This window comes from Equus quagga, chromosome 10, assembly GCF_021613505.1.
Source record: "Equus quagga isolate Etosha38 chromosome 10, UCLA_HA_Equagga_1.0, whole genome shotgun sequence".
In the NCBI taxonomy this organism is placed as follows: domain Eukaryota; kingdom Metazoa; phylum Chordata; class Mammalia; order Perissodactyla; family Equidae; genus Equus; species Equus quagga.
The window spans coordinates 107,290,708-107,303,039 of record NC_060276.1 but is presented as its reverse complement, the minus strand read 5'-3'; the positions used below and the strand labels follow the sequence as shown (position 1 = coordinate 107,303,039).

Genomic DNA, 12,332 nt, shown 5'->3' with positions numbered 1-12,332 from the left:
CTACTTAAATTTTTATCAAAGGTTAAAGGGTCAAATAGTACCACAAGGCTTACACAACAAAAAAGCAGCAGTACCCAGTACTCACGGTATCCTTTTAGCTGTTTTGGTTGTTCCCCCTGGTATTTATCTCTGTATGATAAATAATAACTTTATACTACTTTCTCTTGATTCATCAACTTCAGATATTACCTTTAGACATCCTATTATGGATGACTTAACTCTCACAAGTTTTGCTTAAATCAATATTTAGTCTTTACAATTATTATGGCTATGTAAGCAGTGTTCACTGCTGATGTAAGGAATATATTCTAGTTACATTTCTTGTATAAAACTTCTGTTTTTTCTTAAGTTTACAGTTGCTTTGTTTTTAAATTTGCTTTCTTTTCCTTGTACTTATCTCAAATTCTTTTAACTCTGCCTCTCAAGTGAATTTCCAATACACAACCCTATTGGATAATTCATCACTTTTATTTTTTATTTTTCCTGGAGACAGCCTTCCTGGAATCATCTGTCTGTTTCCATCAGGACTGAGTACTCACTAGGCCTACTGAGTGAACTAGCCTTCTGAACCACACTTTATTCATCATAGTGGGAAGGAACTTCCTTCACTGTGCTTGTAAATGTTGGATTCTTTGTTGCCTGAATGCTATGTCCCTTTTTCTTAGTTAATAACCCTCTAGTGTTGCAGAGACCATTTTCCAGCAACTTACTAAGAATAGGCACATGTCAAAAAATATCTTGGTTGAAAATCATTTCCACCAAGCATTTCAAAGGCATTGTTCCTTGTCTTTTAACTTCCCATGTTGAAATGTCTAATATTATTCTTATACCCAGTCCTTTATATATGATATTTGAAAAAAATCTCTAAAAGCTTGTCTTAGTCCATTTGGGTTGCTACAACAAAATACCGTAGTTTGGGTGGCTTATATTAAACAACAGAAATTTATTTCTCACAGTTCTGGAGGCTGGGAAGTCCAAGTCCAATTTGCTAGCAGATTCAGTGTCTGGTAAGGATCTATTTCCTGGTTCATGGATGCCCATCTTCTCACTGTGTCCTCACGTGGCAGAGGGGACAAGGGAGCTCTCTGGGATCTCTTTTATAAGGGCATTAGTCCCATTCATGAGGGCTCCACCCTCATGACATAACCACCTCCCAAAGGCCCTACTTCTAAAGACCATCACACTGGGGATTAGGCTTCACTATATAAATTTTAGGGGGATACATTTAGTCCACAGCAAAACTTTTAGGGTCTTCCCTTTATCCCCAGTGTTTTGATATTTCATAATAATGATCCTTCTTGAAGGTAGGGATTTGTTTTTTATTAATAAGCTTTCAGTAGGCTGTTTTAATCTGGAGACTCATGGTCTTCATGTTGGGAAAAAGTTTTTTTGGTATTTTAGTACTCCACCTAATCTAAGAGCATGATTACCACTCTACCATTATGAAAGAAAAAATGCTGCCAATTAAAATGTGTCACACCACTGATTATAACAAACATTCCAATTTTGGAGATATTAAAATGTGGAGGAAAAAAACATGTATCTTATGGTATTTCTTTCCTAATTTCTTCCCCTCCATTTCCCTTTTGTCTCTTTCTGGAATTCCTATTAGGTAGATGTTAGACTGCTCCTCTTTCTTTTTCTCTCCTATTTTCTATCTCTTTGTCTTGTTCTATTTTTGGGGGAGGTTTCCTCAATTTTAGCTTCTAAATATTCTACTAAAATGTAAAACATTCCTATCGTATTTTTAATTTTTAACAGTTTGTTCTTTTTCTGATCTTTTTTTTTTTTAAATAGCATCCTACTCTTGTTTTAGGGAATCTATTTAATCTCTTAACACTCAGAGGATATTAATTTACCTTTCATTTTTCCTGCATTGTCTGTTCCTCCAAGATTTTATTCTTTCATGTTGGAAGCCTTCCTCAAATGTCTGGTGATATCTGGCTTTTCACTCATATTTAAGAGTGAGACACTAAGAAGTAGACCAGGGGCCGGCCCCGTGGCTGAGTGGTTAAGTTCACACGCTCTGCTTCGGTGGCCCAGGGTTTCGCCGGTTTGGATCCTAGGTGCGGATATGGCACCGCTCATCAGGCCATGCTGAAGCGGCGTCCCACATAGTACAACCAGAGGCACTCACAACTAGAATATACAACTATGTACTAAGAGGGTTTGGGGAGAAGAAGGAGAAGAAAAAAAAAGAAGATTGGCAACAGTTGTTAGCTCAGGTGCCAATCTTCATTAAAAAAAAAAAAAAAAGGAAAGAAATAGACCAAATGTTCCAGAGCTTGTTAACTGGTAGGCTTTCTTATAGGTTAACTGGCCAAGTAGTCAGCCTTTACATGAAAGATCTCCCAAATGTCTGTATCTGAAGGTCTCTTATCAGGGACCATTCAACTTCTTCAGAAAAGAAGGTTCCACTCTCCTGTCTGGAGAATATGGTCCTAGTTGGTGGAATGGGTAGGGAAAGGGACCATATCACCATTCTGTAGTAGGCTTGCACTTGATCTTCCTGTTTCCACCCCAGTGCCTCATCCCACTTCCTACTATACCTGGGGTTCCCCAAGTTTGGATCCTCTTTATAAGGATAACTTCCTCTTGTGACAACTCTCTTATCTGCTTTTCATATTTATATATTGTTGCTCAAATTACAGAAGTCTTCTAATTTCAAAGACCACGTTTCTGTTCCTTTTTCTCCTTGTTGTTTTGGGTGATGATTTCCCAGAGAAGAGGACAAAAACAGCTTTATTTTACCATTTTAAAATTGCAAGTTTCCCTTGTATGCTTTTGTGTCTCCAACAACCTAGCAGAGTTCTTGGCATTTAATAGACATTCATTAACCACTTGGTTAACCACTTGGTTAATGAATGATTAGATGTAGCCATAGTCTAAGCAGCTGTAACAAGAAAAGCCCAAAACGCAATGGCTCAAACAAGGTAAGTGTCTATTTTTCTCTCATGGAGCAGTCCATAGGTAAGTGGGTAGGTTAAGGTGAAGAGATGTCGCTAGATCATTAGGCCATCAAAGGACCCACGTTTCTTCTCTCTTGGTATTCTTCATCCATCCTACGGTCTTGTCACGGTCAAAATTGGCTTATCATCACACTCTGCATTCTGGCCCATGGAAAAGGGGCCAATGAATCTACAACAAAGCCTACCAGTCGACAAGCTCCATACACACAATTATTATCTTGCAGTTTCTATGGACAGGAATCTGGGCCAACAAACACATGAGCTTGGAAGCAGATTCTTCTCTAGTCAAGGTTCAGATGAGACTCTAGCCCTGGTCAACTCCTTGACTGCAATCTGTGGAGACTAAACCAAAGGACCCAGTTAAGCTGTGCCCAGATTCCTGGCCCACAGAAACTATGAGATAATAAATGTAGGTTGTTTTAAGCTACTAAGTTTGGGGCAATTTGTTATGCATCAATACACAACTAATGCAACATCTCAACTTTCACCATTTAAATTATCAGTAATTGACAAAATGAAAACTTTAAATTGTACGTTAAAGGCAGATACGATTTAAAAGTATAAGGCTAATACATATTTTGACAGTCTTTTGGATTTAACACCATTAAAGACAAATTAAATATTAGGCTTTTATCTTATACTTAAACCTAATTCTTATAATCTGGAATGACCTGCTCAACAGCTTCACCCACACTGCTGGTAACATCTTAGTTCTGTACCTTTTCAACCTATCTCTAGAATGCAGTTTTCTTCCAGATGTAAATGTTACTAATGCTGTGAGTACTCTGAAGGAAAGTATGAACCATATAATACCACAATAGAAAATGCTTTGACTTTAGACTAGAGAGAACAAAAAATCTGAAGGTTTAGGAATTGTTACATAAAGAAAAAAAGATAGCTGGTGGCAGAAAAAAAAATCAATAATAGCACTCACTGATTATTTTCACATTTGCTTAAATGCTAATAAATATATACTATAGACCAATGAAGTAAAATGCCTCAAATGGTTTGGGAGGTGCAGAAATCTAGACCAAATATGAAGGCAGTCTCAGGCATTAGGCCCCATGCTCAGGTCCCTGTGTTAGCCAAAACTTAATTCAGGCACTCATTTAATTAACAAGTAACCCCTAAACCAAACCCTAACCTCTAACCCTAACCTTATTGAACACCTACTGCGTACTGGGTGCTAGATATGAAACAAGGAATAAGTCAGACCTGGTCACTGCCTCATGCAGCTCACAGTTTAGTAGGAAATATAGACAAGCAAATTGGCAGTGGAATCTAGAGTGGTGCTGCCATTTAGGGCATGCAAAGGCTGCTATGGCAGCACAAAGGAAAAACACTTAACTCAGGGTAGAAATGGAAGTGGTAGTTGTATCAGGAAGACGTCTCAGCTGAAGTAATATCAAAATTTGGACCTGAAGGATGATCAGCAATTAACTGAAAGGGGTGGTAAGGGAAAAAAATTCTGGGAGAGGGAATATCACATATGAAGGCCCAGGAGCAAAAGAGAATCTGATACATTCAAGTGACTGGACTTTCAGGAGAGGGTAGAGGTGTATGGCCGGAGATGACAGAGAGAAGTACACAGGGCCCGGTAGGTCACATTGCGGAATTTGGACTTTATTTAAAGGAAGCACAGAACTACCGAAGGGTTTTAAGAAGAGTAAAATTATCTCACTATTCCATAACTGACATAATGTTCATGACAATTTGTTTGAGTTCTAAAAAGTTAACTTTCCGAAGATGTTAAAAAGTATATAGAAACATATAATTTTTTATGTACTAGCAATAACCAGATGGAGGACATAGCAGAAAAGAAATCTCACTTACAATATAATAAAAACTATAAAATACTCATGAATTATCTTAATAAGAAATGTACAAAACTATATGTAATAAATCATAAAATTTTGATAAAAGATATAAAAGAATCAGAACAAATGAATGTTCTTGGATGTGAAGATTCAATATTATTAAAATAATGTTCTTCATGTTAATCTGCAAATTTATTGCAATTCTGACAAAAATCCCAAAAAATTTTTCAGGAGTACTTGATAACTCGATTGTAAAGTTCATCTGGAAGATGTGTAAGATTACAATTTTGAAAAGTAAAAAGGTGGGAGGGCTTGCCTTGCCACATACAAAAAAACAAAACCCATATAATAAAAGCACAGTAATTGAAAATGTATGTAAAGTCAAAACATTCAGGGATGTTGTGGGTTGAATTATGTCCTCCAAAAGGTATGTTCAAGTCTAATCTCTGGTACCTGTGAATGTGATCTTATTTGAAAACAGAGTCTTTGCAGATGTAATAATGTTAAGATGAGGTCACACTGGAGTAAGGTGGGCCCTAATTCAGTGACTGGTATCCTCATAAGAAGACGGAAAATTGGACAGAGTCACACAGAGAGAAAGCCATGTGACAATGCAGGCAGGGATTGAAGTGATGTGTCTACAAGGCAAGAAATGCTAAGGACTGCCAGTGGTCACCAGAAGCTGAAAGAGGCAAGGAAGGATCCTCCTCCCGAGCCTTTGGAGAGAGCATGGTTCTGCTGACACCTTGATTTCGAACATCAAGTCTTCCAGACTGTGACAGAATAAATTTGTTGTTTTAGGCCACCCAGTTTGTGGCACTTCATTAGGGCAGCCCCAGAAAACTAATACAAGGAGTATATGGCAATTATATATATGATAAAAGAGGGCTCTCAAATGAGTGGGAATAAGTGAGTTTTATTTATTCAATAAGTAGAGATTAGGACAACAAGCTATCTGCTAGGAAAGATAAGCTAGATTTCTACGTCACAACAGCTATCAAAAGTCCAAGCAGATCACAGATCTAAATACATAAAACAGAACCGTAAAAGCGACAGATGAAAATGTAACAGGATATTTCTATAACCTTGGTGCAAGGAAGGATTTTCTAACGAAAACATAAAACCCAGAAGCCAGATATGACCATTTAAAAATGAAAACTTCTGTACATACACAATGAAAGACAACATAATCAATGTTAAAAAAACCAGGGAGAATATATTTGTAAGATATATTATAGACATGGAGTTAATATCCACAACATATACAGAGATCACACAGACCACAAGGAGACAAGTAACCCAAAAGAAAATCGGGCAAATACAAAAATACAAAGGCCAATAATGCATGGACACTCAACTTCACTAATAATCAAATGAGATGCAAAATGAAATGAGAAAGTATTATTTATTAAGAGTGGCTCAAATTAAAAATAATTTCTGACAATATCCAGTGGTGAATATGGTATGGCCAAATAGGTGCTCTTATACAATGAAATTTTTACAAGCTTTTTGGTTTGGAGGGCAATTTGGCACTGTCTATGGAGATTTAAATCTTCATACCATTTGTTCCAGCACCGTCCTTTTCTAAGACTATACTCTACTGAAACACAAGTTCACAAAAATAAATAGGGGAAAAATTACATTAAGTATAGGACATGCATAAAACAGAATACTCGTGCAACCATTTAAAAAGAGGTAGATCCACACGTATCATCATAAAAAGATGTTCAAGACATAGTAAGTGAAAAGAGCAAGTTGCAGAATATATATATTTTGTAGACACCAATAGTAATCGTCTTACGTACAGAACAAAAAGAAGATAATAACTGAGCTGCTAACAATGATTATCCTGCAGAGGAAGACAATTTATTAATTCACTTATGTAATACTTAATGAATGTCTATTATCTGCCAGGCACTGGTCTAGGTGCTGCGAATTCAGGAGTGAACAAAAAAACAAGACAAGGAAATGGTGATGGTATATTTTCTATGTTAAATATCTCTGTAAAGTATGACCTTTATATTTTTGTCTCTAATAAATCTATGGTTAGTTTGATTTTTTAAAAAAATACGCTTTAAGGTACTGATGAAAAACTTTTAACAATATAAAGCAATTTGTTTTGTCATTCTCTTAAAATCAGTTTCATGAAATGGTTTTTAAAATTGTCACTGGCATATTCAAGAATGTATTTTGGTAAAATCAATGTGAAAGCATCAACAAGTTTCTAATACCGTAAAATCATTACTTTGCTCAGTTTAAAAATAAGAATACTTAAATTTTATGGTATCTGATTTATGCATATCCCTTATGATACAATATTTTACTTACAGTTTGTGGATTAATCTCCTCCTCTCCCATAGGTTCATCCATAATTTGCTGTCCATTCTGTGAAAAGCACAGCAAGTAGAAAGTTACCAAAATAAAACTCACATCAGTTAAAGTTAAATGAAGGCAGACAAAACAAAATCACAGAGGAATATTTTCACCCCTAAAGGGTTCTAATCAAGTAGTACAAAACCACCATGTAAGTATGCAGTTGCCAATTTGCAACAGGTTGTGCTTCAAAAGTGCTTTCAATATGTAAACTGATTATTTGAAACTAAAACATTTGTCCATGGAAATGATATAATAAATGATGATTACCTTTCCAGGTGAGCCCTTCAGTTTAACAGTTAAATACATTACTAATCGTCTTATTTAAACCTCACCAAACATTGTTTTTAATACTTTCTAGGGCAAAACACATTCTAAATTCCAACTCCACTGATAATTAATCAGGGCAACTGATAATTATTTGGGGGAAAAATTAAGCTAGGTCTCTACATCAAAATAGATTCCAGATGGATTAAACATTTAAATGTCAAAAAATAAAATTATACAAGTATTAGAAGAAAATATAGGTGAATAATACTTATGTTACAGGTAAGGAAGGTGGAAATCATAAAGAAAAAAAAGACATTTGAATCCATAAAAGTTCAAAACGTCTTCTGTGAGACACGAAAAAGATAAAAAAACAAATTGATTACAACAAAAGAAAATAAAAGCAACATGACAAAGGGTTGTTATGCTCAATACATAAAGAGCTTTGTTTTACAAACCTGTAAGAAAAAACGATGAACCTCAACAGAAACGAGCAATAAGGGAGAAGAGTTCAGCCTTAGTACTAATCAAAGATACCTTTGCCTTTCAAACTGGTAATGATTTACAGAGAAAATAACACCTAGTGCTAACACAGGTATGGGGAAAAGAGCATCCAGGATATACTGCTGGAGAAAGTGTAAATCAGCACAACCTTTCAGGAGGGCAACCTAAGTCTGTATTAAAAAAAAGACATAAAACTTTGAAATGTCCCATCATTTTGACTTTTTTAAAAAATGGACAAGTGTGCAAAGATATACATACAAAAATGCTCACCATCACTTTTTTCAAAAAGAACTCCAAATTGGAAACCTAAATTCCTAACAATAGAGAACTAGTTAAATATATTATGGTACATCCATATAATGGAATACTATGCAGTCATTAAAAATGATGATAAAGATGTAAATTTATTGACATGAAAAGACAGTCACATGTAATAAGTGAAAAAGCAGTTTACAAAACAATATGGATTATAATGATCCCATTTAAAATAAATATATACATGTTTCAATGTATATATTTGTATGGGAAAAACTCTGGAAGGATATACACCAAAATGTTAACAGTGGCTATCTCTGGGTGGTAAAATTTTAGACGATTTAAATTTTGTTTTTGCTTATTTGAATTTTCTAATGTGTCTACAATGTCTACAATGAATATGTATTATTTGCGTAATTAAAAACAAAACAAAACAAAACCAGAAGTCAGGAACACATAGTGTCTTCTCTAGTTCCCTCACTGGAAATAGGAGCAAATGCCCCTGACCACTTGTTAATTCAACAAATTTACAAGGATCTAAGCTAACCATCTTTGGAGTATTATCAACTGGGAAATAAAAGGTAGTCCATCCATTGCTCCATATCCCACATGAGGCAGCTGCTCTGAATTTGAACTCCTCTCTCTACTCTCCCCTCCCCTATTCATCCATTCATCCATCCATTTCATTTCATTCATGCTATGTTCTAGGCACCAAACTGGAGAGGAAAGGTTAATAAAACATGGCCAAGGATCTTACAGGTCTACTGACCCATAAAAAGGGCCCTTTTCATTTTCAAACACTCATAGATTATGTTCCTAGGTTAGGGAATGCCTATACAATATTACAAAGCACAGAAATGGTGCCAAAATGCAGAAAATGGGGGAACAGGTATAAAATCTTTATTTTCCTAAGACACTTTCAGAGGCTATGGTATTGCCCACTTCTGTGATAAGGACTCCAATAACTCCAGGATACATCTTTCTCCTAAAAGCCACAACCATTTATTCACCTGAATACCGATCATTTTTATCCAAACATCCCACACAAACCTTAAACTAGCTCTCAAGAACACCGGCTTCGGAGTCAGACACTTAGATTCAAATTTCTGCTCTTACACTAATTATGAAGCCTTGGACAAGTTATTAAACTATCTAGGCTTTAGTTTGTTCACATGGAAAGTGGAGATTAAAAAGTCTTATTTCAGAGAGTTGTTGTGAAGACTAAATGAGATAAATGATATAAAACCCTAAGCACAGCGCCTGGCACCTAGTGAACAATCAATGTTAGCTATTTTAATTAAGTCCAAAATTCAATCTCCCGCTCTGTGCCCCACCAATCTGCTACTTCTGCTGTATTTGCTATCTTAGTGAATAGTATCATCATTCATCTAGTAGCCCAAACTAGATTTTCTCATTAATTGTACATAGAGTTCTCTTTCCACAACAGAGATCTGCTCAATGGCTCCCCATTATTTGGCTTTTAGAATCTTTGGTCTAATTTGAGCAATACTTACATCTTCCCTGGAAATATAATTTGAGAACCATCTGCTCCTTGCGATTTTCAGTGTATGCAAAGCAAGAACCACAACTTATAACTTACTTTTAAGGCAAACTGGAACAGAAGAAACAGCACTAAACTTGGAATTGGTAGACCAGGGGTAGGGTCCTAGGTCTGCCACTTACAAGCTTTACGATTTTGGGCAAATCAGACTTTCTCCTAGCCTATTACTCTATCTGTTCAAAAAGGGGATACTTGCCCTGTCTACCCAAAGGGTTATTGTTAGGCTCAAAACTGAGATAACTCGTAAGAAAGCACTTTATAAACTGTAAAGGGTTATACCAATGTAAATTATTAAGGTGAGGTAGCTTCATGAGGACAAAACAATACTCCATAAAGTCCTTTTAATCTTAGAATCAAAAAATGTTTAAGATTGGTAAGGGATCTTGAAAGTCCTCTGTTCTAAATACACATACAATTCTTTCTCTCCCATTCTCACCTATATTTGAATACTATCAGGACAAGATTGTACTACCTCAGCAGGCAGACTACCACACTATCTCAGAAAAAGCACTGGCTACTAAATAAAATTCTTCATTATACAGTAACTTTCTTCAGCCACAAATTTCCTTTAAGAAGATTACTAATACATGATGACTAACTTGCCTGTACTCTATCTGCTAAGTCACTGAAAGTAAAATCTACAGCTACGACTGACTACAAACCACCCCAAGTCTGTTCTTCTCTGGATAACTCAAGTTCCTTCAAGCACTCCTTTTAGACAGAGGAGACCATCTCCTTTCCTGAGCATGCATCCAATTCATCTTAAAGAGTGGTATACAGAATTGCATGCAATTAACATTTCACTCTTGATATGACCAATGTGGAATAAAGGGCATATCACCTCCCTTGTCCTAAATAATAAACTTGTATTAATGCAGTTCACATATGCATTAGTTTTGGAATGGCCACAAAACATTGCTGAGTCATACTAAGTTTTCTGTTGATTAAATCCTTCTCTTCTTTATTTACACTGAAACTAAGCCCTGTATTCTCTCTTTCTATTTGTTGTTATACTTAGTCTCAGGAATAAAGCCATATTTTAAATTTTTGATGCATCTTTTTCCAGTTCTGATCCATTGCTACAGCCTCTATAGATTGGATTCCAAATGTGCCAATCAGCCTCTTCACTATTTTCAGCTTCATGTAATCCATAAATTTTACAATATATTTTCTTTTCTGAACTCCTCACCCAGCTAATTAACAGTAATATACTGACAAAGCAATCTGAGAAAAAAAATTAAGTGAAACATGATCTAAACATATTTTATGCTCTACTTTTTGCAAAAATATCTACTTCCTTTTTGAGTTTAGCAAAGATTTAAAATTTTGAACAACTTAATTTTTAAAGCAGGAAAATATGAAAGCCAATGTTATTCTACATACCAGTGAAGCGTCACAAAAATCTACCCCAAAAAGCACCTTTACTTAGACAAACCTTTTGTGTCATTTCATCAAAACAAGGATTCAAATGTTATCTATTAGAAATGAGCATAAAATTACTTCCGAAGCTAAGAAGTTTCCCTTTTGAAAAATGACCCTTGGCTTCACTGGCGATTAGGTTATACTGTAATTTCTATAGTTCCAAAAGTTCAAGGAATAGTACCTATTAAACAAGAAAACTTATTTCTCTAATTTTAAGAAACGAATAGAAAAAACATGTTGTCTGAATCTGGCTAGTACCAGGTTTAAACCCCAGCTCTGTCACTCATTGATGTAGTTACCTGACCTTGGGTAAGTTACTTAACATTTTGAGCCTCAATTTCTTCATTTGTAAGATGCATATAACATCCACCTCACAGGGATGTTATAATTAAAAGGATCTACCAAGGGACAGTACATGCTCAGTAAATGCTACTTCCTGTCCCCTCTTTTGCCTCAATTGTGTAATATTTACATTTCTACAGTTAACTTCTAAAGAAGTAATGCAATGGAGAAGTACAGGAGCGTGTTGAGATACCTGTTTCACCACTTACTACAGCCCATTTCCTGCAAAGCAGGGTGGAAGAGATCACTCACATGTGTGGTATATTTTTATACGATGTGGCTAAAGAATTAGCATGGACAAAAAAGGATAGTTTAAAAGTGAGGCAAAAGTATTTATCCTCTCTCATCCCACCATAATGCCTTTCAGCCAAAAACCTGCAGAGCGTGGCAGATTATACACATGCAAATATTGTGTGAAATACTGGAGAAGGTTAGGAAATGCTAATCATGCTTTACTCTGTTAGTCTGAAATGTGTAAAAGTCAAAAATCAGAATAACGTACAATATAGCTCTCATTTGAACAAATCAGATAAAGGAGACTGTTAGCTTGAGTTTCAGTAGGAACTGTTTTCAAAATTACTTCAAATGTTGTGGTATAAAATTATCAATGAAGATCATCTTCCTGGTTTAAAGAGGATGAACAACTCAAATCAGTGATTCTGAATCTAGGTTTCAGGACTTCTGGAGTATTCTCAAGTATTTTAAGGAAAATTCTGAAATGTTAAACATAAAATATTTTACTAATTATAAGAAAAATTTCATTTTAAGCAACCTTATTAAATAGATTGTTTTGTTGTAATGGCATGTTAAAACAACGCACAT

General features: G+C 35.4%; 1 protein-coding gene across 4 annotated transcripts in view; it reads right to left on the bottom strand.

Annotated features, from left to right (window-relative positions):
• The window catches only part of RPS6KA3 (ribosomal protein S6 kinase A3), a 111,883-nt gene that overhangs the window by 71,589 nt on the left and 27,962 nt on the right, over window positions 1-12,332 (bottom strand). For all 4 annotated transcript variants that reach the window (XR_006890274.1, XM_046672838.1, XM_046672839.1 and 1 more), the window contains one exon: window positions 7,115-7,171. Coding sequence is in view for 3 of the 4 variants with exons in the window: in XM_046672838.1 (XP_046528794.1) it covers window positions 7,115-7,171 (57 nt within the window). In the remaining variant the exon portion in view is untranslated. The remainder of the gene's footprint in view (window positions 1-7,114; window positions 7,172-12,332) is intronic.